The sequence below is a fragment of the Coffea eugenioides genome, chromosome 6 (genome assembly GCF_003713205.1).
Source record: "Coffea eugenioides isolate CCC68of chromosome 6, Ceug_1.0, whole genome shotgun sequence".
NCBI classification, from domain to species: domain Eukaryota; kingdom Viridiplantae; phylum Streptophyta; class Magnoliopsida; order Gentianales; family Rubiaceae; genus Coffea; species Coffea eugenioides.
Genome location: NC_040040.1, coordinates 14,207,638 through 14,235,587, shown reverse-complemented (window position 1 = coordinate 14,235,587; position 27,950 = coordinate 14,207,638). Strand labels below are relative to the sequence as shown.

General features: G+C 33.2%; 7 protein-coding genes across 7 annotated transcripts; all 7 read left to right on the top strand.

Moving 5' to 3' along the window:
* The first annotated feature begins 4,343 nt into the window (after positions 1–4,343).
* LOC113773644 lies at positions 4,344–4,961 on the top strand. Its single transcript, XM_027318277.1, has one exon. The coding sequence runs from the start codon at positions 4,344–4,346 to the stop codon at positions 4,959–4,961; it is 618 nt and encodes a 205-aa protein (XP_027174078.1).
* A 5,892-nt stretch (positions 4,962–10,853) lies between these two features.
* Positions 10,854–11,447, top strand: LOC113773643. The gene has a single exon (XM_027318276.1). It carries the CDS (start codon positions 10,854–10,856, stop codon positions 11,445–11,447), a length of 594 nt encoding a protein of 197 aa, XP_027174077.1.
* A 2,808-nt stretch (positions 11,448–14,255) lies between these two features.
* On the top strand, positions 14,256–14,849 carry LOC113773642. The gene has a single exon (XM_027318275.1). It carries the CDS (start codon positions 14,256–14,258, stop codon positions 14,847–14,849), a length of 594 nt encoding a protein of 197 aa, XP_027174076.1.
* Positions 14,850–17,319: 2,470 nt separating this feature from the next.
* Positions 17,320–17,853, top strand: LOC113773641 (late embryogenesis abundant protein At1g64065-like). The gene has a single exon (XM_027318274.1). The coding sequence runs from the start codon at positions 17,320–17,322 to the stop codon at positions 17,851–17,853; it is 534 nt and encodes a 177-aa protein (XP_027174075.1).
* Positions 17,854–19,873: 2,020 nt separating this feature from the next.
* LOC113773640 (late embryogenesis abundant protein At1g64065-like) lies at positions 19,874–20,521 on the top strand. Its single transcript, XM_027318273.1, has one exon. The coding sequence runs from the start codon at positions 19,874–19,876 to the stop codon at positions 20,519–20,521; it is 648 nt and encodes a 215-aa protein (XP_027174074.1).
* Positions 20,522–22,471: 1,950 nt separating this feature from the next.
* LOC113773639 (late embryogenesis abundant protein At1g64065-like) lies at positions 22,472–23,119 on the top strand. Its single transcript, XM_027318271.1, has one exon. It carries the CDS (start codon positions 22,472–22,474, stop codon positions 23,117–23,119), a length of 648 nt encoding a protein of 215 aa, XP_027174072.1.
* A 2,206-nt stretch (positions 23,120–25,325) lies between these two features.
* On the top strand, positions 25,326–26,697 carry LOC113774738 (putative GDP-L-fucose synthase 2). The gene has a single exon (XM_027319349.1). The coding sequence runs from the start codon at positions 25,469–25,471 to the stop codon at positions 26,405–26,407; it is 939 nt and encodes a 312-aa protein (XP_027175150.1). The 5' UTR covers positions 25,326–25,468; the 3' UTR covers positions 26,408–26,697.
* Positions 26,698–27,950: the final 1,253 nt, after the last annotated feature.

Below are 27,950 nucleotides of genomic sequence, written 5' to 3'. Positions count from 1 at the left end.
TAAGAATATCTCCAATAGTCATTTGAACATTTATTCTGCGGTGCATCATGTGAAACAAAACAAAGCCCATTAGATCTGTTTTATCTGTTTCTTAAATCTGTAGCATCTATCCTTCCTATTTTCTTTATATATATATATATGTTATGTTTGATGATATAATTTCTACTATTAGTGTAAATTTTAATGAAATTATGATATTTTATTTTTTTTAAAAAAAGCTAAAATTTTCATATTTTGTGTTCAAGTCCAAAGTCAAATCTAATGGTCCTACCAACTTGGTCTTGGAATTACTGTTTAGAAGGTCATCTGGAAGATTGGGACCATTATCACTTTTAAACCGGCCAAACTTTGGTATGTCTTACAATAATATACAGAAACCAATAGTTGACAGTCGTTTGGGCCGTTCACCACCACCAATGACTTAAAAGTCTTGGCGAGATAAGAGGTCAAATGTTTAAATCTTACGTCTCATCATTTTCTCAACATATGACTTTCCTAAATCTATACGAATGCGCACTCAATCTAATTTAATGGTGATTCAGTTCTCGTCAATAAACAAATATTATACTATATAACTTTCCTAAATCTATACGGGTGCACACCTATCTAATTTAATGGTAGCAATTATTTTAGAAAAGTTTTAGGTCTTGTCGTCTTTTTTAAAATTATTCTCATGTTGAAAGACAAACTTAGGAGTTTTTTTTCCCAATCAATTACCTTGGAAATGGAAACATATGATTCATATCTCGGGAAAAAAAAAAAGAAAAGGACTCACCAATTAGAAAGCACCACATAGGAGACCTGGATAACGAACTCATCTAGATTATGTCACGTATAGGCAAAATCGTTCAAAATGTCTCTCACATTTCGCTAAATGAATTTTTTCATCCTTCACTTTTAAAATAGTAAATTTTCATCTCTTACAAAATCAAGGCGATAAAATTTGGTTTCAACCTAGTTTTTTGACTAATTTTTACCTTGAATCCATCACGTAACCTAAATATGAGCATTTTTTAAGGGAAAAATGTTAAATATCATTTATAATTAAACAAATGACTAGAAATATATTCATTTTTAGTTCTAAAAAGGTGGGATTGGACCTAAATCATATTTACTCTTTTCCTTAAAAAAGTGAGATTTGACTTAATCCATATTCATTTTTGCGGAATCTAACTTTTCTATACATAAAAAATGACTCCATGTGCATCACGTGGTAATTTCAAAGTAATAAGTGGTCGAAAACTTAAATTGAAACCAAATTTTATTAATTTGAATTTGTAAGGAATGTAAAGTTAACATTTTAAAACTGAAGGATGAAAAAATTTATTTGACGAAGATTTTGAACGATTTTTCGTTACATAAAACCTAGCGCTTTCGAATTTCTTACGTAACTTCCAGCTATCTAGAAAATCAAGAAATCACAGCCTTTAAACGCGTGACCAGATGTCAAGTTGTCAACAAACCATTTGGTACTTCGGACCCAATATATACTCAAGTCTTTTTCGGATGAAAACTTCAATTAAGTAGTCCTAAGCAATTCTAACTGACACTAATTAATTAGAAAATCTGCTATCCTTCTATGCAAGGTAAGACTATATATGGTCCATGTGACTTCTCAAACTTTTCCATCACACTGAATTAGCTTTTCTTTTAGCACCTTCTCATTAAGCGACCAACGAAATTCATTGATAGAATTCTGTAAGTGTACAAGATTAACCATATATAGTAATAATCATTTGGAGTATTTCAGAAGTTAAACCTACAGGAATAAATATTTAATATATTATTTCAATGAAAAACAAATAAATGAAACTGAATGAATGAAGGGTGATTATTGCTAAATCAAAAAGAAATTAGGGCTACAAGTTTCTTCTAGGAAGAATCAATTGATTTATTACCAGATCACTTTGATTACCATGAACAACAATTAAGATCATGCACAAATGAAAGTTGCAACCCTGTCGATATTACAAACAATTCAATTATCTCCTTTAAGAGTGTAAGTAATTAAAGGTGTCATCAAATAGATTCCAAATATATCTCGAATCTTGACTTTATGCGTTTCTCCCTTTAGTGCATGGTTGTATGTCACATTTCAGTTCTTCACACAAACCATATAATTACTCCTATTGCATCAAGTATAGAAAATATAAATTAAATCAAAAGGTACAAATCAGGGGCATAAGATTAAACAATTAATTCATAAATATCAAAATTAATCCATAAGTAAACCAATCAACTCTTCAAAGATTACAACCCTTGCCCTAATTAATGATTTAGCTACTTGTAATAATTATGAGATGCAAGAATTCAAAAATTGAAACACAATACATAAAAACCAAGAGTAAAAAAAACTTCTCAATTTTCGACAATCTTGAGCTCTTGCATTTGAGCCAACCTTACAATTAGGTAATTGCCTCCAAATGTCAAGTTGCTCTTTTTGTTCAAATTATTATTTCAAAATGTACCTAACTTGTAAGGGAACCAAAATTAGGTAATTCTAATCATATTTATGCATTTATTGTGTAAAAATAAATCTAATTAGTCTAACAAATTGATACATATATTAACCCTATAAAAAATATAGCAAGAAACATCTCCTGCCAAAAGTTAAAAAAGATATGCAGGACACACTTCAATTAGATCCCCAAAGTAATGGCACAGAACGGGGAAAAAACGTCATTGCTTCCACAACGGTGGATGAAGAGGTGGCCTCATTAGCTCAAAGAGATGAGCGTCGCCAGAAACGAATTTGTGTTTTGCATATGTAGCTGCCTTTGCGGTGTTTCAAACTGCTGTTATATTGGTCTTTGCACTCGTCCTGAAAAAGGTCAAGAAGCCTAAATTTCGGGTAAAGTCTGCCACGTTTGAGGATTTCGACATTTCCTCATTAGTCACAAATGCTTCTTCATTCAACACAAGGATGATTGTGGAATTCTCAGTCAAGAATGCAAACATTGGTTGCCATAAGTATCACAATAGCGCCATTGGATTCTTATATCAGGGCTATGCGGGAGGGGAAGCAGCGGTTTCCAAAGGAAAGGCGAATAAGCTATGGACCAAAAATTTCATTATTCCTGTGGATTTTAACTCTATCGATGCACTTGGAAATGAATTGAGCCAGCACACTTGGATCCCTTTGACAAGCCGAGTAACACTAAGAGGAAAAGTGACGCTAATGTTGATCTTCAAGAAGAATAAGTTCACCAACATGAATTGTACCATAAATTTAAGTAAGATAACTTTCGGACAATAACTCCATCAATTTCCCGTCCTGTAACTAGTTATTAGTGAGGTACTAATCCAATGGTCATTTATATTTTTGGAGGGATTAATTCCACACCCTAAACACTCATATGACATTAAAACCCTTGTCATTTAGTAAGTTTAGTTGTTATTTTTTGCAGATTCTAAAGTTATCTTTTCATAATGAAATTTACAAAAATTATCTGCCTCCATAACACAAAGGTATGTTCTCAAAAGTGATCACAGTAAGGAACAGATTTCTCACACATGAATAAATCACAAAACTAACATTGTTTAATGGTGAAAAAATAGAAAAAGATATCGTACTACTTCATTTGATCATTTTAGTAACCAAAAACTTGACGAGAAGCTAGATACAACTGTCGGAAAATTTTTACAAGGAATGCTGTAGACTTGTCAAGTCTGATTGTTACATATTGAGAATCAAAGTTTGATGTATTACATAATTGATAGACCCAAAAATCTCAAAACCTATGAAACGTTGGTTAGGAAAATGACCAACACCCGATAGCTTACATAAATTAGAATAGAGTAAAACTAAAAAAAAAATTTGAAAAATAGAAATAAATAGGTAAAAGGACGGTGCAAGGCATACTGTTTCTATCGTGGAAGCATAAATATGGATTCAGAAAAATTTAGGAAGAGAGTATGGATTTAGTCCCTCCTTTATATTTTTTCAATACCTTTATAAGTAAATAATTAACTTAGTTCGATCTTCATGCTAAACAAATGGGAAAAGGGGCTCAATAAGAGCTGATTCCTTGTAGGCGCGTATGCGACCAGAACAAGCAAAGTTTACAAAGTCTTTAACTTCAGCCGCAAAGTTCACTTATTCTCTCACAAGAAAACTTCAAAAAGGTTGTCCCAAGTTTGGACCTCTAACGAGCATCCATGAATACCTATCTTTAGCACTATAAAATATAAATCCTCCACGAGACTGCCTAAACTTTTCCATCACCAGCGAAAGCTTTCTTCAAGCTTTACATACGTCACCAAGCATCAAGCAATCACAACAATTAAACAAACATGTCGTGCAAATAATCGCACATTTCCAGCACCAAACAGAATCAAAATCAATGGCAGAGAACGGTGCACGAAAGGCATATGATCAAGAGGTGGCCTCAGACTTGGCTGAAAGGGAAGAACGTCGCAAGAAACGGATGAAATGTTTTGCATACGTTGCAGCCTTTGCTGTATTCCACACAGCAGTCATATTGGTCTTTGCACTCGTGGTGATGAAGGTGAGGATGCCTAAATTCCGCGTGAGGTCTGCCGCATTTGAGGATTTCCAGGTTTCAACATTAAACACAAATGCTTCTTTTAGTACCAAGATGATTGCAGAGCTCTCTGTCAAGAATGCAAACTTCGGTCGCTACAAGTACCAGAATAGCACTATTGAATTCTTCTATCAGAACTACAAGGTAGGAGAAGCTGTGGTTCCCAGGGGAAAGGCTAATTTCAGATCAACTAAGAAATTCGTCATTCCGGTGGATTTATCCTCTGCCAATGTGCCCGGGGATGTACTAGGAAATGAATTGAGTCAACACGCTTGGATCCCTCTGACTAGCCGAGCAACATTGAGGGGAAAATTGATGCTAATGTTGATCTTCAAGAAAAATAAGTCCACCGACATGAATTGCACCATGAACCTCAATATCTCATCAAGGCAGCTCCAAGATTTGAAGTGCTCATAATTTGTCAATTTGATTCCTTTTACAGTTTTCATTTTCTTGTTAATGTCAGTTGCTTCCATATATATATATATATAGATATATATTTTCCTTGGAAGTAGTATTCACAGTAGAAGATTCTTTTTTTGAAAAAAAAATTTTGAGAGGAGATTGGATAGTGCATATGTATTGACGGCCGGCTAGCTCCTCCGGTGGGTTTCTGTGTCCTTTGTACCGTTTTACAAAGTGATATACACAATAAGTTGCTTGCCTTTAACATGTTCCCCAAAAAGAAAAAGGAACTAAAGAACATATAGTTGCGTGACGTGCCTAATACAATTTTTTGTCAGCTTTCCTTCACTGTTGGGTTTTTCTGGGATGCATCGAACTTCGTCAGCATTTAACTGAAGTCGGTTGTTTTAGGAAGTCTCATGCAGCTGTAACGTACTGTTATGACACGGAATTTCAACGCCAGCCGGAAGTTAGTTAGCAATTAGTGGGACCAGCCGTTACTAGCAGTTAGTTTGTTAATTGTAACAATTAGCTATCAGCCTATCACCAAAGCAGATTGATTGAAGGAAATATAGGGCAGATACATTTTACTCCTTCCGTCCCACTTTGATAGTCATGTTTCTTTTTTCACACAGTTTAAGAAAAAATAGTTAATTTTGTTGAAAAAGTAAATTTAGATTGTTATTTTTCTAAAATACCCTCACATTAAATATGGTACAATTTTATGGGAACTTAAATTGATGGTAAAAAAAGAATCAACTCTCATTAAATGAGGTAGGTTTATAGTAACAACTACTTACATTGAATAAGGGTATTTTAGAAAAATTAAAATACAACTACATATTTCAATTGGAAAGTGGATTACAATTTGGGACAGATGAAAAAGGAATACAGGATTATCAAAGTGGGATGGAGGGAGTATAACTAATAAAGTGCTTTCTGTACACTAGGACGCATCTGAGAATATTCAAATTGTACACTCACTCCTTTTTTTTTTTTTTGTCAATCGTCATCCCTATTCCTATCCCTTTGTCAATCGTCACTCATTTCTCGCAGTAAGAATTCTGCTCTTTTCTCCCTCCTTTCTACTCTCTATCTCTCTCTCTCTCTCTCTCCTTACCAACTCAAATCATAACACATAAACCGTCACAAACTTCCGGGAGTGATTTTTTGCTACTTTATCAAGTACTAGTAATTTAAGAGAGATGTCTATCCAATGTATAAAGCTAGAGTAATATATTCCACATAAATGATTTTTTCACTCGTTGGAATTCCCATATAACCTTTACCCAAAAGGATAAAATAGTACAAGGCGCTCACACCAGAACACATTTAATGCAAAAATGTAGGCTCCGTTTGGATTAGCTGTTTTTGGGTTTGTTTTTCAAAAACACCACTGTAGCATTTTGAATCTGAAAAACAAGTCCGTTTGGATTAGTTGTTTTTGGGGTTGTTTTTCAAAAACTATATGAAAAACTTTTACTGTAGATTTTTTTGAATTATTTTTAGAGGTATTTTGGAAACATATTTTTGAGTATTTTTAGAATATTATAATTTTTATATTTTTATATAAATATACATTTATGCATTTATAATCCATTTATATTTACAAATGTATAGATGTATATTATTATAAATGAATAAATTATAAATGAATATTATATAAATGTATAAATTATAAATTATAAATTTATATTTTTATATAAATATGCATTTATGCATTTATGCATTTATAATACATTTATAGATATTTATAAATAAATATATTTATATATTCATATAAAAATATATAAATGTATTATATTATATATAATACATAATATAAATATATTTATAAATGTATAACTGTATATTATTATAAATGTATAAATGAATGTTATAAATATATTATAAATTATAGGTGTATATTATTATAAATTTATAAATTATAAATGAATATTATAAATGTATAAATTAATATATTATAAATATATATTAATATTATGTAGAAATGTATTTATATAATTAATATAAATGTATATATGTATTGATATTATGTATAAATGTAAAATTAATATTATGTATATTAATATAAATGTATAAATGTATTAATATATATAATACATAATATAAATGTATATTTAAATGTATAAGTGTATATTATTAAAAATGTATAAATTATAAATGAATATTATATAAATGTATAAATTAATAAATTATAAATATATATTAATATTATGTAGAAATGTATTAATATAATTAATATAAATGTAATTGAAATATTAATATTATGTATAAATGTAAAATTAATATTATGTATATTAATATAAATGTATAAATGTATTAATATATATAATACATAATATAAATGTATATTTAAATGTATAAGTGTATATTATTAAAAATGTATAAATTATAAATGAATATTATATAAATGTATAAATTAATAAATTATAAATATATATTAATATTATGTAGAAATGTATTAATATAATTAATATAAATGTATACGTGTATTAATATTATGTATAAATGTAAAATTAATATTATGTATATTAATATAAATGTATAAATGTATTATATTATATATTATACATAATATAAATGTATATTATAAATATAAATAAATATTTATATATTATGTATAAATGTACATTTATATAAATGTATAATATATTATACATTATATTATATATAATTTATATAACATATAATATTTATGTAAATATATTATAAATATATAAAAATATATTATAAATAAAATAAAATATTTATAATATGTATGTATAAATATATAATATTAGAAATGTATAATATATATAATATACATTATTATTAATATAATTTATGTATAATATACATAATTGAAATATACATATTAATATATATATGTATTATAAAACAAAATTGAATAAATATATTTATAAATTTATGTATAAATAAATGTATTTATATAAATATATAATATTTATTTCAATTGATATAATATATATAATATTATACATAATTGAAATAATATATATTTAATATTAATATAATATACATAATTGAAATATACATATTAAAATATATTAAAATATAATTGAAATATACATAATTTAAAATATATAAATTGAAATATACTTATTAAAATATGCAAATTAAATATACATAATTGAAATATATTTGGAGTTGTTTTTGATATATTGTTTGGATATGGGTGTTTTTGAAGTTGTTTTTGAAATACACATTACTGTAGCATTTGGAATGTGAAAAACAGTTTTTCAAAAACAGGTGCAAAAACACTCAATCCAAACGCAGCCGTAGTAGTTTTAGTTCCCAATGTTTGGCGTGTGTGTCAAGTAGTTAGGTCGATAATATTTTCATCAAAACAAATTTGGTCTCTAAAATTTCTGATTTTAGATACATTTCGGACAATTGACGGAAATTAAACATTAAAAAGTGATAAAAACAAATTTTAATTAGTCAACAACTTTGATTTTGCCTTTTTGCTCCCCAAAAATGTTTTGAATTTGAATCATTACGGTCTATTAAGTTTTAAATAGTTATATTGTGGTTTTAGGATGAAATGAAATATGAACTAGGTCAAACTTTTGTTTAAAAAAAAGTGCAAAAATGAATCAAACTTCTTGTTTTTTTTCATTTTTATCTCATTTATTCATCCAACTATTTCTCACATGTTTCTTCCTCTTTTGTATAGTTAGTTTCAAATTTAGCATTATGTGTGTATTTATTGTTTTGAATTATAAATAATTAATTGATAACAAGTCTGTCATTTTTTACTAGTATTAATAACTAAACATTTATTTAAATATCCTTTTAAAATATAAGAATCTATACTATATGTAAATTAGGTTGATAATTTTTTTTCACATTTCGATAGGTTATCAATTAAGATGAAGTTGATATTGTAGAATTATTTTAATCATTCAATAAAATTATCAATGTATACAAATAGCAAAATAAATATTTTAAAACTTTACTATTGGAACCTGGAATTTTAATAGGTAAGAAAGATAATAAAAAATATAAGGGAGTTTTTTTAAAAAAAATTCCTAAAAACACATCATATAGATATTTACATTCACTAATTTTTTTAAAATCACCATTACGAACTACCAATTTACAACCTATTCCACTAGTCATGGAAGAATTTGTTTAGTAGTAATTAATAAAGTTATATATTAACACCAAAATTTTCTCATTTTCTTCAACTAATTGGAACACATCTATTTTTTATTTAATTAATTCACATTCCATTTTGTCTTAAAATGCTAATTATAATTACTTAAAATATTATGAAGAAAAATTGCAAAATGAACACTTTTGAGTAATAGCAATTTGATTTCGATAGTTAATTATTATGATTTTCAGTCAGTGGTCCTAAATTTACTTAAAATGAGAAACTTTGAGGACCCAGTTAGTTTTGATGGAAACTTTAGGAGCCAATTTAGCACATAAGCCAATATCGGGAACCAAAAATTGCATTTCTCTGCACACATTGTAAGCAGTGACTTTCGTAGGATGTTTCATGGTAGTTTCTCTGCACACATTTTATATTCAAGAACATTTAATCCGTGCGCCCAAATCTAGTATAATTTGATGCAAATTTTTTCTTATTAAATTCTACTTTATCAATCGTCTAACAAATTTTGCAGTAAAGTTGAATGAGATAACTATACAGCATGGTGTTATGTGATTTGCAGATAGCATAAATTTAAATAAGATAACTTTCGGAGACTAAATCTATCAATTTCCCTGCTTGTAACTAGATATTGGCAAGGTCCTAACCCAATATATGGACATTTATATTTTTTTAATATAGAATATTAATAGTACGAGCTGAAGACTAGACTTCATAAACATATGTAGCTCTGTTACCCAAGAAATTTGGATTTACATTTGATGAAAGGAACTTTTCTTCTTCTCTTTTATTTTTTTTCTCCTGTTTCACATTCTTTCCTTATGTTTAGAGAATTATTAAATTGTTCACTTAAAAAATTAAAAAGGCCTCACCTTAGAAAGGAATAAAACTTAAGGAAGGTTCTATACTGAAAAAATATATATATGTATATATATAACCCCCAAACCCCAAACCCACCCACACTGGATGGGCAACGATCTTATTTTCAACTAGGGCTGCAAATGAATCGAACCACTCGCGAGCGGCTCGATTCAAGCTCGAGCTAGTTCAAGTCGAAATCGAGCTCGAACTCGAACTCAAAATATTAAGCTCAGACTCGCGAGCTCGAGTATATATATATAATATTTTTTATTTTTTCTATTTTAAGTATATATATATTTTTTATTTTAAGTATATATATATTTTTTATTTTAATAGTAAAATTACATATATATCCTTAATATTTTTATTATTTATTAAAAAATATTATTTTATTTATTTTTTAAAAAATAAAATAATTATTTTTTTTATTTTTTTCGAGCTCGAAATTGCCGGCTCGTCGAGCTCGAACTCGAGTTCGAGCTTGATCAAATTTAGTCGATACTCGACTCGATTAACCCAAAACTCGACTCGACTTGGCTCGTTTGCAGCCTATTTTCAACAAAATCATACTAAAGCCTTGCTGGGCAGCTATAGTCAAAAAACTTGCAGGCGCGTATAGGACGAGATCAAAGTTTACAAAGTCTTTAACTTCAGCAGCAAAAGTTCACTTGTTCTCGCAAGAAAACTTCAAATATAGTTGTCCTAAGCGCGGACCTCTTAACACATCAATAAACACCTCTCTTTGGTACACGTTTTATGAATCTATAAATACCCCACGAGACTGCCTAAACTTTTTCATCACCAGCAAAAGCTTTCTTCAAGCTTTACATACGTCACCAAGCATCAAGCAATCAAAACAATTCAACAAACATCTCGTGCAAATAATCGCACATTTCCAGCACCAAACAGAATCAAAATCAATGGCATATGATCAAGAGGTGGCCTCAGTGGCTCAAAGGGAAGAGCGTCGCAAGAAACGGATGAAATGTTTTGCATACGTTGCAGCCTTCGCTGTGTTCCAAACAGCAGTCATATTGGTCTTCGCACTTGTGGTGATGAAGGTCAGGACGCCTACATTCCGCGTGAGGTCTGCCGCATTTGAGGATTTCCAGGTTTCAACATTAAACACAAATGCTTCTTTTAGTACCAAGATGATTGCAGAGCTCTCTGTCAAGAATGCAAACTTCGGTCGCTACAAGTACCAGAATAGCACTATTGAATTCTTCTATCAGAACTACAAGGTAGGAGAAGCTGTGGTTCCCAGGGGAAAGGCTAATTTCAGATCAACCAAGAAATTCGTTGTTCCGGTGGATTTGTCCTCTGCCAATGTGCCCGGGGATGTACTAGGAAATGAATTAAGTCCACACGCTTGGATCCCTCTGACTAGCCGAGCAACATTGAAAGGCAAACTGACGCTAATGTTGATCTTCAAGAAGAATAAGTCCACCAACATGAATTGCAGCATGAACCTCAATATCTCATCTAGGCAGCTCCAAGATTTGAAGTGTTCATAATTTGCCAAATTGATTGCCTTTGTTATCTTTTGTTTTTTCCCTTGGATGTAGTATTTAGAGTAGATGATTCTTTTGTTTGTTTATTTGTTTGAGGGGAGACTCGATAGTGCATGTTTCTTGACGGCTATCGCCCCTGGTCGCTTCTGTAAATACAATAATTTGCTTGCCTTAACATTTTCCCCTATTATTCAGTGGCTCCCTTTCTTCCTTCTTTTGGAAAAATTTTAGTACAGATACAATGCCAGCATTATTTCAATATTCTACGTAAAAAGCAATTATGAACAAATATAACATTTGATATAATAATCTGAGGGCTCGCCAAAGCATGTTTAATTTACCCCAGAGATTCGTACTTTGGAAATTAGGTGAAAAAAAAATACATAAAATATGGGCATGGCAGCTGGAGAAAATTTTTTTTTTTTTTCCATTTTTGAGCTGCAGCTGGAGAATTAGTTTGGGTATTCTGTAAGAATAAAGCCATACGTAAAATTTGATTTGCGGAAGTTAAGCTGCTCAAGCGCAAGAAAAGAAAATGAACAAAAGAAAATATAGGTTACATGACGTGGGTAACACAATTTTTTGTCAGCTTTCCTTCACTCTTGGATTTTTCTAGTAAGCATCGAACTTCGTATGCTTTTGGCTTCAATTGTCACATTCTTTAGAAACTTCTGCGAGTGATTTTTTGCTACTTGATCAGAGTAGCAATATAAGAAAGATGTCTATCCAATTTATAAAGCCAGAGCAATATATTCCATTTTATAAATAGTTTTTTCACCCCTTTTGAATACGAATATTATCTTTATAGGAAAGGACAAAATGGTACAAGGCGCTCACACCAGATCATATTATAAGCAATGACCTCCTAGCTCTAGAATGTTTCAAGGTAGTTTTAAGGCCACCCATCCCTTTTTTTTTTAAGTTTTTGCTTTTTAATTTAATTAAGCACACACATAGGGTGTGCTAGAGCCACTAGTAACGGCCTTGTATATGTTGTTTAAAGAAAAAAATTTTAATTGATGAAGAAAATCAATTTAAGGGGTATAACCGAAAGGCTTACAATTCCAGAAGCTTAATTTACAATTTTTTTTTCTGTATTTTAATGGAAATTTTAAATCTAATCCGTTGTGTAATCTTTGATGTTATAAACTTGGAATTTTCTCATTGAAAAATATTTTATCATCGTGTAGATTTTTTTCTCAGTGAACTATACAATATCAGCATTCCACCTTTTTTGAAGTAAAAAGAGAATCCCCTATCCTTTGTATTTAGAAACATTTTATTTTGGTTCGAATTTAGTTTGATTAGCATAATATTGAAAAGCTTATCTGCATTTGATTTGATAGATAAACAAGTCTCATTTAATCTCATAACAATAGATAGACAATCTTTAGCTTGATTGTCTTTGTTTATATAAGATTTTCAAATTTTTTATTGAGCAAAAGTAAATTGTAAATAACATATCTACCAAATATCATTTTTCAAGCTTAGGAGGGTGGGCAAGTACTTAATATCAAAATCTTTTCTTAAGGTTAATATTACAATAGCGTAAACGTCGAAAATAATCACTAAACTATTTAGTTTGGCATGGTCTAGTCACCTAACTTTATTTTTTGGGTAAAAATTCACTCTACTCTTTAAAATGAATCTTTGGCATATTTTAGGCATTACTAGTGCATTGAAAATCATCATCAAGGATGTATTAATAAACTTTCTTTCTAAATGGTCATTCTCTAATGTGTAACTTCGTTGGAAACTTCTGCAAGTGCTTTTTGCAACTTGAACAATTTTAAAATTCAAATGCTTAATTAATATAAAAAATTAAAATAAATGGCCTTGTAAATGTTTTTTTTGGCCTTTCACATGCATGTTTGATGAATAGAAAATGAACCATGAACTGAAGAAGATCAATTAAGAGGGTAAGATTGAAAGAGTCACAATTGGAGAGGCTCAAATGACACTTTCTTGCAATTTAGAGGGCGATTTTAGAATTTAATTCCTTTAGATGTTTTAGAGGTCAAAAAATTTACTTGCAACACAAATAGTTTAACTTGATGCAATTTTTTTCTTTTAGGAATTTTATGTCATTGGTCATCTAACAATTTTGCAGTATCACATTAATCCAATATACTTACGATGTATACTAAGCCAATGGACAAGATATTATACTTTTAATTGTAATATATATATATATGAAAATATTTTACTTTTTTTCCTTGCTAAAACAAATGGGAAAGGGGGTTACCAGAATTGCAAACTTCTTCTGTAGTATCAAGAGGGTTTATATATGCTAAGAAAATTGAGTTATATCCCATTGTTAAGGAAAACGAAAAACGAGCATCACCCCAAAAGGGAATAAAACATAAAGAAGGTTCTGTAATACCATACTGGCGCATTAACACTCCTCAACCCCAAATCCACCGCAAACTGGATAAGCAATCTTATTTTCAAAAAAATCATGTTAGTGTCTTGTTGGGCGACTTCCTATCTTCTGGAACATCAAATAAGTCAAAACCTCGTAAGCGCGTAAACTACAATAGCAAGTTTACGAAGTCATTAACTTTAGCAGAAAAGTTCACTTGTTTTCACAAGAAAACTTCAAAAAAAGTGGACCTCTAACTAAAATCAATAAACACCTCTCTTTAGTACTATAAATCTATAAACACCCCAAGAGACTGCCTAAACTTTTCCATCACCGCTAAAAGCTTCCTTCAAGCTTTATATACTTCGCCAAGCATCAAGCAATCAAAACAATTCAACAAACATCTCGTGCAAATAGATACATTCCAGCACCAAAAAGAATCAAAATCAATGGCATATGATCAAGAGATGGCCTCAGTGGCTCAAAGGGAAGAACGTCGCAAGAAACGGATGAAATGTTTTGCATACGTTGCAGCCTTTGCTGTATTCCAAACCGCTGTAATATTGGTCTTCGCACTTGTGGTGATGAAGGTCAGGACGCCTAAATTCCGCGTGAGGTCTGCCGCATTTGAGGATTTCCAGGTTTCAACATTAAACACAAATGCTTCTTTTAGTACCAAGATGATTGCAGAGCTCTCTGTCAAGAATGCAAACTTCGGTCGCTACAAGTACCAGAATAGCACTATTGAATTCTTCTATCAGAACTACAAGGTAGGAGAAGCTGTGGTTCCCAGGGGAAAGGCTAATTTCAGATCAACCAAGAAATTCGTCATTCCGGTGGATTTGTCCTCTGCCAATGTGCCCGGGGATGTACTAGGAAATGAATTGAGTCAACACGCTTGGATCCCTCTGACTAGCCGAGCAACATTGAGGGGAAAATTGACGCTAATGTTGGTCTTCAAGAAAAATAAGTCCACCGACATGAATTGCACCATGAACCTCAATATCTCATCAAGGCAGCTCCAAGATTTGAAGTGCTCATAATTTGTCATGTTGATACCCTTTTTATTTTTTTTTGTTTTTCTGGTTAATATCATGCATCCCTTCCATAGATTTCCTTGGATGAATTTATTATAATATACGAATTCTTTTGTTTGTTGATTTGTCTGAGGCGAGACTGGAGAGTGCATGTTTCTTGACGGCTATCTCCCCCCTTATTGTTTTACTAAGCAAATATATTCCATAAGTGGCTTGCTTAAAATGTTCGCTCGTTGCTCATTACGATCCATCTTCCATGTTCTAGAAGAATTGTAATACAGTATAATTCCAGTATTATTCAAAATTTTGAGAAAAGAAGTTATAGACAAATATCAAAATTTGAAGCAGTTTACCATTCTGAGGTTTGCGCCAAGCATGTCTGCCAAGAATTCTGGAAATTACGTTAAAAAGATAGGACTCTGAAATGAAAAAAATACTTATATGCTGTGGTTCTCTGTCAAGAATGAGAACATGTTTTTCTAGAATAATTCAAAAGCGGAATCTTAGTTGCTTTTTTTTTTTGTTTGTTGGGATATATATATATATATGTGTGTGTACATACATACCAACGTACTTACATTAGGATTGTGATTTTCTGTAAAAATATTTATATATTTTTTGTGTACATATTTTTCAATCACCTTTTGATCCCACATACATCAAATTACTAATGTACATTTTTCTGCAATCCAAACGAGTTAGATGCTCGAGCATAATCAATGGAACAAAAGAGGATTTTTTATCAGCTTTCCTCCACTCTTGGGTTTTTCCTGTAGGCACCAAACTTCATCAACCCGTAACTGAAATTGGCTTGAATTCATTACAATCACTTGTCCTCTGAAGTAGTTTTCAGCATGTATAGCATTGTTCGAACTTCTGCAAGTGATTTTTGGTAGTGTATCTAATTTAAATAACTCCATATACAGCTGAATAACTCCTACCTGTTGATCATCTTGTCACTTTTTAAAAGATACCAATGTTACTTCTACAGCGAAGGACAAGACCTTACAAACCTCGCTCATACAAGGTATATATCTACAACAATGTTTCAAGGTAGTTTTTTGGCTACCCATAAACTTTTTGTACCTTTTTTCTATTAAGCATACAAATTGAATAATGTGTACCAAAAGCTCTTGATTTCCTAGCATATATATGTTGTGTAAACAAAAGATGAATTGATTGATTTTTTTTTTTACTTCAATTTAAGGGGAAAATTGAAAGACCTTGTAATTTTAGAGGCTCATTTCACAGTTTATGTTATATGGATCTGGAAATCGTACAAAGACAAATAAAAAGGCATAGTATCACATGCTGCCAAATAGTGTGTCACTGCTATCAACTTCCCATGATCTTTTAACTCGTAATGAAAATGTTCTAATGAAAAAACAGAAAGGAGGAAAGGGATGACAAGAATAGCCGATTGCTTTGAATGGCAGATAGGATGTTTTCAATGTGAAAATCGATTTGAACACAGACAATATATTTGATTCATTAAGCTTAAGGCGATCGCCACTTAATGTGACTGAACGAATAACTTCTCTACAATAACATCGCTTAGGCAAATAATCAAAAAGTGCCTTAATCCGTGGGTATTTTACTAATTATTTCCGGAATAAATCATTGATAATGAGAATTGAAGACTAAATTTTAAGTTTTTCCCAAAAAGAAAAATTACTTGTTGAAAATTAAGTGTCCAATAAACCTTTATAGCATAACGTATTTCTTTTTAGTAAAATTTTTTCTTAAAAAAAAAAACTCTGGTTCTATAACCAAAAAAAATCCAGAGTTGCAGACTTGCTCAAAGAACTTTTGTCTATCTCCTTGTTGAATTTTTATTCTTTAACTATCTATAATTATTTCTGAAAATTTTATTTAACTATCTATAATTAAAAAAAAAAAAACTCTGGTTCTGTAACCAAAAAGACCCAGAGCCTGAGACTTGCTCCAGGAACTTTTGTCAATCTTCTTGTTGAATTTTTTTTCTTTGACTATCTATAATTATTTCTGAATTATTAATCTAAAAATAGTCTCCAGCTTTAGAAAGAAAGAATATTTAATGGTTTCTAGGGTCCTTCTTGAGTACTTTTGCCGGGCAGCTTCGTAGTCTCTGGAACATCACCAAGTTGAAAATCTCTCAAGCGCGTATACGACAAGAGAAATTTTACAAAATCTGACTTAAGCAAAAGTCACTCGTTTTCTCAAGAAAACTTCAAAAAAGTTATCTCCTGATGCGGAAATCTTATCGCCGAATCTCATACCTCGTCATAGTACTATGACACTATAAATACAGGCTGCCTAAAGTTTTCCATCACCAGTTCACCACTAAAAGCTTCATTCACCTTTATATCCTACCCGCAGCAGAGAACGGTCAGCAAATAGATTGTCAAAATCAATGGCAGAGAACGGTCAGCAACGAAAGGCCTATGACGAAGAGGTGGCCTCAATTGCTGAAAGAGAAGAGCGTCGCAAGAAACGAATGAAGTGTTTTGCATATGTTGCAGCCTTCGCTGTGTTTCAAACAGCTGTTATACTGGTCTTTGCACTCGTTGTGATGAAGGTCAGGACCCCTAAATTCCGAGTAAGATCTGCCAGGTTTGATGATTTCCAGGTTTCAACATTGGTCACAAATGCTTCTTTCAGCGCAAGGATGAATGCAGAACTTTCCGTCAAGAACGCAAATTTTGGTCGCTACAAGTACCAAGACAGCAATATTGAATTTTTCTATCAGGACTATAAGGTAGGAGAAGCTGTTTCTCCCAAAGGAAAGGCTAATTTCAAGTCGACCAAGAAATTCATTGTCCCAGTGGATTTGAACTCTGCCAATGTGCCGGGAGACGTATTAGGAAATGAATTCAGGCAACACGCTTGGATCCCTCTGACTAGCCGAGCAACATTAAAAGGAAAAGTGACACTTATGTTGATTTTTAAGAAAAACAAGTCCACCAACATGAATTGCACCATGAACCTTAATACTTCTTCTAGGCAGATCCAGGATTTGGAATGCAAATGATTTCATCAAGTGCCCTCGATCGTCCTAGTTTATCCTAATGTAACATATTTGTCTATTGGGGATATTTTTGTATAGAAAGTCTTTTATTTGTGATTGTTTGGGAGAGTAACGTAGTTTACTCCAATCTCCAATTAGTCATTATTATTTGTAGTATGTACTATTTTGCAGTTCAAATGTTTTAGTGAATATTTAAAACGCTTTTCTGTCATTGACAGAGGTTTCCACTTCTGGTTGAAGATTACTGCTGCCAATTTCTGTCTAAATACGGCTAGAAGTTATTCCCAAATGCGCTTCCAATTTTCAAAGGATTATTTTTTTCTTATAGTAAATTCGAATATTAGATATAATTAAGAAAACATTTCAAGTCTATAGTGCTAAAACAAGCAATAAGAAGTTAAATTTTCCAATGCTCAAAGATAATTAAGCTCAACGTAAACTGAAAAAAAAAATCTTTCTACTTGCGCTTTTCTGAAAAATAAAGGACTTTTTTTTTTTTTTTGAATAAAATACCCATTGCTTTTGAGGAGAACCACTTGCCTAACTATCGAGACAGTCGTTCTTTAGATTTTGGGCATGTCATGTTCTTGTAGAAGATGACTTGTTAAAAGGGAAGACATCTATCTAGGGATTTGGCTCCCAGAAATGCTCGTTGAACCCTTGGGGTGTATTGCCTCAATCGTACGTTTTATACAGATTTTTGAGTTCTTATGAATCATATAAAATCACGACCAATGTAATTTTGCAAAATTTGCTCTCAATCACTGGATTCAATATTTAAATGAAATTGGGAAATAGCGAGCATGGGTTTTCCTGAAAAATGACAATAAGCATGAATTTTCCAGGATTCCGAAATTGAAAATAAATTCAGCTGAATTTACTTGCATCATTCATGTCTGATCGATGTGATATTAATTAATTTAAAAAATATATTTTTTAATAGATAAAAAAGATATTAGGAAACTACTTTAGATGCTAACTATTTTGAAATTTGTCTAGGCAGTTGTAATGGTAGGAAACACTTTAACAACTCTCCCTTGTTCACCCGTCTTTCACCTACACATAAGCTTTGTCAAAACAAGTTTAGAAATGTACATTTAACCGTATCAATTAATATCCTTTTGTTTCATGAGGAAAAATGACAGGTATTGATGGTAGTACATTTTTGAGTTAATGCTTCTAGAAATCATACCCAAGAGTCAACACTAGCAGAATTAAGTGGATGTGAATTAGTCATTGACTCAATGGTGGGTAACTTCCAACTTTAAAGCAAATGTTTATCTGGTAGACTTCTGCAGCGCAACTTCCTAATATCTGGAAACTTAATTGGGAAAGTCAACAAATCAAAGCCGTTAAGAGCGTGTGGTTCAAAGGAATCACCCGAGAACTGGCTTTGCTAAGTCTATTCCTGCCTTTGCCGTTAGCTTTAAGTCACTCGTTTTCTGTCCTATTTTCTGCACCACTTTCTATTCCATTTTGTATTATATTGTTATTTCTCATTTATAAATATTATAGTTTAGTTCTTCTTTGTTTCCTTAAGATCCAATAACTACTAACTGGGTAATACATAAAATTTAACGTACTCACAAAATCAAAATGCATAAAAAATGAGATTTTTTAATGAATTTTTTGTTGTATTTTTAAATTTTCTATTATATATTACTTTTTTGAAACTTTTGTATTTATTTTTTTACTCAATTAATAGTTATTAGATTTTAAGGAAACAAAAAAGAATTAAAATATAATATTCATGAAGAAAAAATAGTAATATAATAAAAAATGGGACAGAAAGTGAGACGGAAGATCCGTCGCGGTTCTTCACAAGGCGAAGTAATCAATACTAATAAATTGGACAGCCCTGACAACTATTTTATCGCACTATAAATACTCCCGTTCGACAGCCAAAACATTTCATCCGCCACTAAACCTTTCTTCATATCTACATTTTCAGCTTCATTAATAGACAGCCAAAATTAAACATCCCTGTGCCAACAAAAATATTACTAACCTAGTATCGGATCCGATGGCAGAGAACGGCGAACAAAAGGTTTATGGCTCAGCAACAGTCAACCCTTACGGCCGTGTGGATGAAGAGGTGGCCTCATTGGCTCAAAAGGACGAGCGTCGCAAGAAGCGCATGAAATGCTTTGCTTATGTTGCAGCTTTCGCAGTCTTTCAAACCGCTGTTATATTAGTATTTGCACTTGTCGTGATGAAGGTTAGGACGCCTAAATTCCGCGTAAGGTCTGCTGCATTTGAGGATTTCCAGGTTTCAACATTGACCACAAATGCTTCCTTCAGCACTAGCATGATTACAGAACTTTCTGCCAAGAATCCAAATTTTGGTAGTTACAAGTACCAAGATAGCACTGTTAACTTCTTCTATCAGAACTATAAGGTAGGGGAAGCAGTGGTTCCTAAGGGAAAGGCTAACTTTAGGTCAACAAAGAAATTCACCGTTTCGGTGGATTTGAATTCTGCCAATGTGCCCGGGAATGTATTGGGAAGTGAATTGAGTCAGCATGCTTGGATCCCTCTGACTAGCCGAGCAACATTGAAAGGAAAAGTGACGCTAATGTTAATGTTCAAGAAAAATAAGTCCACCAGCATGGATTGCACCATGAACCTCAATACTTCATCGAGGCAGCTCCAGGAATTGAGCTGCAAATGATTTGATTACATATCTGGCAGTTTGTATCAATACTATCGTTTGTCTGATGAAGATATGCTAGTCTTCATGTGTTACATACAAATTTTTTTATTTGTTGTTTGAAGAGGGAGTAATGTGTCTTGTTTATTGTCCTGTAATAATTTCTACACTTCTGCAGTACGATCTAATTTTATAGAGCAGTATTTGTCCTTTTGGTAAATGTTCTTATTTGGTAATGAGCTTTCTACTTTCGAGTTTTCCAGGTTATTGCTATTAAGTTTATCTACAACAATTACTCATAATCACGAAATAACCACATTCCGTGACACCAGTGGTATGTAAAGGGACTTCTGCTCAATTTCCAAATGACAGTTCCCATGTTTAGTTCAGCTTATCATTCTAGTAGAGTAAAAAATTTTAAAAAATAATAATAAACAAGAAAAGGCTCAATTTGATATTGGGGGTGCGTTGGACATACTACGTCATCCAAAAAATTACCAATTAGAAACTATCATAATCTAATTCAAATACACGACCAAAAATCCACCTGTGATAAGGGCATAAGCTAACTCCTTGGAAAGTTATTGGAACACCGTAACGATTAAATTTCATGTTGGACTTCGACCTAGCATGTACACCATTAATTTGGTGCTTTTACGGTTGCTTTCTATAAGATAATAATCAATCAGTTTTTATTCGGTTCATTTCAAACTAAAACAAAGTTGAGGGGACAAGAGGGCAAAATTCAGTCAAACTTATTGAATGAGAAAGAAATATCAGCTTATATTGTAGTATATCTTTGATTCTGGATTCTTGCAATCCCCTAACAAATTTTAGCTTGAAATTTAATAATTAAATTATTAGATTTAAACGATTATAAATTTCTAATGCATTTGAAAAGTTAGATTCTACAAATTAGCTCTTAAGTATTTGGATCACATGGTTTGTATATGTACATATACATATACCTATTATACACACATACATTACTGTATATAACCAGGAGCACACATCTTTTAGTCAAAGTATTTAATGGGGACGCTTGATGTGTTTCAATTATGAAGTTTGAGAATTGCTGTAGATTAACTAATTCTACTAAATCGAAATATTCATACATGGTTTAAATGATACATATGTTACACAGATTGGTAGCAAATGCATGTGACAGTGAGAAAGGAGAAAACACTAATTTAATAAATGATTTTTAAAAAAGATTTAGTAACTAAGGGATGAAATTTAAAAAGCAGGAAGAAGGACAAAAGAATTTGTACTTCAAACTTCTAATTTTTAGAATCTTAATTGGAATGATCATTTTCATATGTCATTAGACATTGAGTGGATATCAAAGTTGAGTCTTGTACATATATTATTGCTTTTGTGCAAAGAAATTATTTCTAACAAGTTGGCTACATATGGCAACTTTTCAAAGTGACTGTCCTATAAACTTACTGGTTAGATAATAATAGTCCACATAAATGTTTCGAGTGCCAGAAGTGTACGATAAACAAACAATTATTTCTAAACATTCTAGAGCAACAGATTACTTAGAGCCAAGAATAACCAGTTATGCAACATCAACAAGACAGAATCTATGGTACTCCCAATTCCGAAGTTACAACCTCAATTTCAACAAACCGCTTATCAGGGTTTTCAGGGCAACTTCCCAAACATCTGGAAAGTCGAGAAATTAAAGCCCTTTAACGTGTCTACAAAGTCTACTCCTACCTTTACCGCCTTTAGCATTAATTACTCGTTTTCACAAGAAAAATTCAAGAAAGGAGTTCTAATTATGCAAGTCTTCAATAATAGGACACTACAAATACTCCCAGTGACTGCCGAAAATTTTTCATCACCAACTGAAGCTTCCTAGATCTGTAGCCATACAAAAGTCAGCTTTCAGCTTTCGTTGAGCAGCAAGTAAAAAGCCTAGAACCGTCTCTTGTTAAATATTGATCAAAAGCATCAAATATAATGGCAGAGAACGGGGGAGAAAAGGTTTATGCCGCGGCAACTGCCAATCCTTATGGACGAGTGGATGAAGAGTTGGCCTCGGTCGCCCAAAGGGAAGAGCGTCGCAAGAAGCGAATGAAGTATGTTGCATATGGTGCGGCCTTTGTTGTGTTCCAAACTGCTGTTATATTGGTCTTCTCCCTCGTGGTGATGAAGGTTAGGACGCCAAAATTCCGCGTGAGGTCGGCCACATTTCAGGATTTCAAGGCTGCAACATTGCCCACAAATTCTTCCTTCAGTACCCAGATGTTTGCAGAACTCTGTGTCAAGAATCCGAACTTTGGTCGCTACAAGTACCAAGATAGCACTGTTGAATTCTTCTATCAGAACTACAAGGTAGGGGAAGCTGCGATTCCCAAGGGAAAGGCTAGTTTCAAATCAACGAAGAAATTCGCTGTTCCAGTGGACTTGTCCTCTACCAATGTGCCCGGAGATGTGCTTGGAAGTGAACTGAGTCAACACGCTTGGATCCCTCTGACCAGTCGAGCAACGTTGAATGGAAAAGTGAGGCTAATGTTGATTTTCACGAAGAAAAAGTCCACCAACATGAGTTGCACCATGAACCTCAATACCTCCTCCAAGCAGCTCCAAGACTTGGAGTGTGTATGATTTTGACTGCAAAATTATCTGTTCTTGTATATTTTGTCAGAGGAGAGTGTGTGTTTCTTTGCTTGTTCGCTGGATTTCTTTTTTCTTCGCACTATGGAATTTCAAGTACCTTATACAATAAATCTACAATTTATCTAATATTGCAAAATGTTTTCTCATCTGGCTTTTGTGTATCTTGTTAGGGTTTCAAGTACCTTTTTTTCTCATGTGACTTTTGTGTATCTTGTAGGCTGAATCAAAAGAAATTTATCTCCACTATGGAATTTCAAGTACCTTATTTGTTCGGTTTTGGGCCTTCTGGCCACAAGGCTGGACACTTGAGATTGGTCATAAGTTAGAGTCAGGGAGAAAGCGTTTTTTGCGCACCTAATGTAATGCGACTATCTGCTTCAGTTAGAGACACGGAATCGAGGCGTTGTGTAATTTCTTTTGGTGCTATTGTTGCACCATTCGGGCGAAATCTTCTAAATACAAACCCAAAGTCCGTAAACTCACTCATTAAGTTGGCCTTAATTGCTGATTCTTCTAGGGAAAATTTTCTTGCTGGTTTTTTCCTTTTTCCGTAGTCTAATTTTTCGGAGGGAAAATGTCCAAGCTAGTACTACTGTCTTCCGGAGGGAGAAGATCACATTTCCAAGCTAATACTAGACTATCTTATAAAGAGCATGAGCATAATTCTATTGGAGTCGATTGGAGAACTGACGGGGATTCAATCATTATCGAACCAAATAAATGCACTACACATTCGTGTAAATTTGAAGAAGTTACATGTAGTGATAAAATGATGGGAGTTCGTTGGGCTTCTCCCTAAAATAGACTATAGTAGAAGTAGGGATAGGAGTGAGATAGATATTACTAATTGATAAAAAATAATAATAATTCTATTGGGAAGGAGTTGGAAGATAAAATTTTTAACATTTCTTCTTTTTCCATTTTAGTAGTGTAGATTCTAAAATATTTTGGCATTTTGTTTGACTCAATGACCACGACCATGAACCCCAACTAAAGTCCTAGTTTTGGAGAAAATGTAATTGACCATGGGATCCATATCGTCTATATTTGTAATGGCAACTGTACGCTGTAATTTTTTTTTATTTTTTTTTTTTGTCGACACAAAGATGTCCGGATCAATTCTTACGGGGCCCGACTAATCCCCTGCGGCTCGGGCTCGGCGCCCCAACCCGACCTGAACACGATAAGTGCGCGGAGGAATCCAATAGAGCGGAGACTCGAATTTGGGATCTCAAGGGTCACCGGTGAGAAGCGCTACCGCTGGACTATTCACGCTGGGACTACGCTGTAATTAATGGTTCAGTTGAAATAATTTACAATTTGATGATTGAATTGTAGATTTGGCACAAATTTCAATAAGTGACAAAAGTTGTTGTGTTTTTACATTTCATTATTTTAGTTTCTAGGTACATCAGTCAGTTTAATGTCAACATTTACTTAGATTCTACATTGTACTTCGCTGCTGCAGAAGCCCTAGATCCTTCATATTTACCATTACATAGTCATGTTTGAGCAATTGCCTGGATGGGTAAGTTTTGTGGATTCCCCCTAGATTGAGTAAGGTTGTGTTTGGATTGCATTTTCCGTCATTTTTCATGGAAAAATTACTGTAGCGATTTGATATATGTAAGGGAAAAAGGTAATAGGGAAATGTGATCACGGAAAACGATAATATTTTCCGACGGAAGCAAGCAATCCAAGCATGGCCTAAGACTCTCTTTGATGTGCGTTGAGTGTAGTTAGATTATCCCCCTATATTGATATTTGTTGAAAAAAATATAGTAATGTTTGGATTGTATTTTTCTAAATTTTTTTAAAATAAATTATTATAACGATTAGATATATATGAAATAAAAAAATAATTAAAAAAATGTATTCACGACAAGCATAATAATTTTCAATCAAATAAGGGTTTTAGCCCCTTATATGATACACATATTAAAATTTTGTCCTTCAAAAATCCAAAACATATCTCATGTTTGACAAATTGTCTATGGGCTAAGATTATGAAGGACAATTTGTCATTCATCCAATATTATAGGTGGCAATTTGCGATTAACATGAGATGTGTTAACTTCTTTTTTTCCAGAAAATTTCATCATTTCCTCCCCCTCCCCACCAAACAAAAAAAAAACAATTTCTTTCTCCATCTAGTCACCAAAAAGTAAAATAAAACAAGACAAACAACCAATCCATATCCGTCTCTCCAACTGTAACCAGTCTTTGACAGTTGAAATTCCCATTTCGCTCAAAAGTCCAGTCCCCAATCGGATTCCTTAATTTCTCCAAAACCTAAAACCTCTCTCCCACACTCTCTGCCTCCCTGTTACAGATCCAATGTCGATAGACAAATCCGACAAAATCTACGTAGCAGGCCACCGTGGCTTAGTCGGCTCGGCCGTCGTCCGAAAGCTCCAAGCCTTGGGCTTCACAAACCTCCTCCTCCGCACCCATGCCGAGCTCGATCTCACCGTCCAATCCGCAGTTGACGCCTTCTTCGCCGCCGAGAAGCCCCGCTACGTCATCCTCTCCGCCGCTAAAGTCGGCGGCATCCACGCCAACAACACCTACCCTGCTGATTTCATCACCATCAACCTCCAAATCCAGACCAACATCATCACTTCCTCATTCTCCCATGGCGTCAAGAAACTCCTCTTCCTCGGCTCCTCTTGCATTTATCCCAAATTCGCCCCCCAACCCATCCCCGAAAGCGCGCTGTTGACGGGTCCTTTGGAGCCCACAAACGAATGGTACGCGGTTGCCAAGATTGCTGGGATTAAAATGTGCCAGGCTTATAGACTGCAACACAAATTCAATGCGATTTCGGCAATGCCCACGAATTTGTACGGACCAAATGACAATTTCCACCCCGAGAATTCGCATGTTTTGCCTGCCTTGTTGAGGAGGTTTCATGAGGCTAAGGTTAGAGGGGATGAGAGAGTGGTGGTTTGGGGGAGTGGAACGCCTTTGAGGGAGTTTCTACACGTTGATGATTTGGCGGACGCGGTTGTTTTTTTGCTGGAGAATTACAGTGGTTTGGAGCATGTTAATGTGGGAAGTGGGAAGGAGGTGAGTATAAAGGAATTGGCTGAATTAGTTAGGGAAGTGGTGGGATTTGAAGGGGAGTTAGTTTGGGATAAAAGTAAGCCTGATGGAACTCCTAGGAAGCTTATGGATAATTCGAAGATTGAGTCATTGGGTTGGCAGCCGAAAATTTCGCTGAAAGATGGGCTTGCGGACACGTATAAGTGGTATTTGGAGAATGTTCAGCAATGATGCAGGTCATGATCTTACACAAGATTTGTTCTGTATTGTCAAATTAGTGAGTTTTTTACCTCGAAATTCTTCATGTTGTACTCTATTTTTCTGAACCAGTGGATCTGAAAATTGGTTTGTATCAGTTATCACTACATAAGAGTATTAGGAGTATTTACTTCTACTTTGTTGTAGGAGACTTGTTGCTCTAGATCAATATAGGAATTGAAGTTACATTTTGTAGTAATCATAATGACACTTGGCATTATCCAATTATAGACCAGCTTTATTCTCTTATGTTTTCACTGTGATGTGCTGGAGTTATTCTATATTGTTGTTTGTTGGTTATGGAATGAGAAACTTGGGCAATTGTCAATCTAATAGCGTGAACGTGTTTTATGTCATTTATTTTGGGAATTTTTTTCCTTGCCTCGTCTTCCATCTCGTAAATAGTGAATTTGCTACTTTGAGTTAGACAAGCTTAACGTATTTCAAAAGGTCCTAGCCTGTGAAATTTGAGAGGAAAGGCTGTTTCTTGAATGAAATTTTTGCCTCACAACTGCTTGATCTGAGTTTACATGTGTCTTCAGTGACTTGTTCTCTGGGTGGCATTTGTTTGCTTTTGTGTTTCATCCCAATTTATCAAGACAAAAACATGGAGGTGGTCATATTTATGAGTGTGGAGGTGAAGTTTACTGGAAAATGTTGGAAAGCTTGACATTGAGAGTATATATTGAAATTTAGGAGAGAGAGGGAGGGAGAATATTTTCATATCTTGATTAAAAGTCTTAAGATGAACTAGCTGATTATGATTACCAGAGAGTGTGAGACCTGGTTGTCTTAAACTTGTTAGTGCTATGATGAAATCATCAGGCAAGAGTTTGCTTTTTTGGTTCTTTTTTGTTAAGGAGATGGTTTGCAGATGCAGATTGTGGTACCATACTATAGGGTAGAGTAGAAGTGCCAAGAGCTGGAAAAAGAGAGCAGCTGTCATTCAGAGAGATATGTAGGAGAAAATGGGAATGCTGAAATGAGCTTTGTCTGAAATCCTTATACTAGCTACTTAAGATACTTTTTTGTTGTTATTGGAGTTTTACCAATAAAATTATCCATCCGAAATTCCGAATTACCGGAGTGTGTGTACTGATATTTAAGGCTATCTCTGTTTCTGTATGCAGTTAAATTGCCTATCTGGGATTTAGAACTTTGCATCTGTTGATGCTTCTCTATTGTAGGATAGATAACCATCGACCTTGAAGTATGACTGCTTCAGGATAGCCCCAAAAAGCATTTTCCTGATACTGAAATGCTCTAGATGACAAATTAATTGGAATTTTTGGTTCATGGTATTAGTTAATTGATCTCTTTAGATGTGGACACATGATTCTTCTCAGAAATTGAGAACTTTTATGCGGTTGAATACAGTTTGAACGGATGACATGATAGTTTCCATTAATGTATATTAGGTGCAAGTGGTTTGATCTCCATAATATGGAATTAAAGTAAATCTAGATTAGCCATTTGAGATTTGCTTGGTCTTGGAAATCTTGGCAGCTAATCATTC

Excerpts from the sequence above, each read along its gene's own strand:
- LOC113774738 (XM_027319349.1), top strand. The coding sequence starts at position 25,469 with ATGTCGATAGACAAATCCGACAAAATCTACGTAGCAGGCCACCGTGGC.
- LOC113773644 (XM_027318277.1), top strand. The coding sequence starts at position 4,344 with ATGGCAGAGAACGGTGCACGAAAGGCATATGATCAAGAGGTGGCCTCA.
- LOC113773640 (XM_027318273.1), top strand. The coding sequence starts at position 19,874 with ATGGCAGAGAACGGCGAACAAAAGGTTTATGGCTCAGCAACAGTCAAC.
- LOC113773643 (XM_027318276.1), top strand. The coding sequence starts at position 10,854 with ATGGCATATGATCAAGAGGTGGCCTCAGTGGCTCAAAGGGAAGAGCGT.
- LOC113773642 (XM_027318275.1), top strand. The coding sequence starts at position 14,256 with ATGGCATATGATCAAGAGATGGCCTCAGTGGCTCAAAGGGAAGAACGT.
- LOC113773639 (XM_027318271.1), top strand. The coding sequence starts at position 22,472 with ATGGCAGAGAACGGGGGAGAAAAGGTTTATGCCGCGGCAACTGCCAAT.
- LOC113773641 (XM_027318274.1), top strand. The coding sequence starts at position 17,320 with ATGAAGTGTTTTGCATATGTTGCAGCCTTCGCTGTGTTTCAAACAGCT.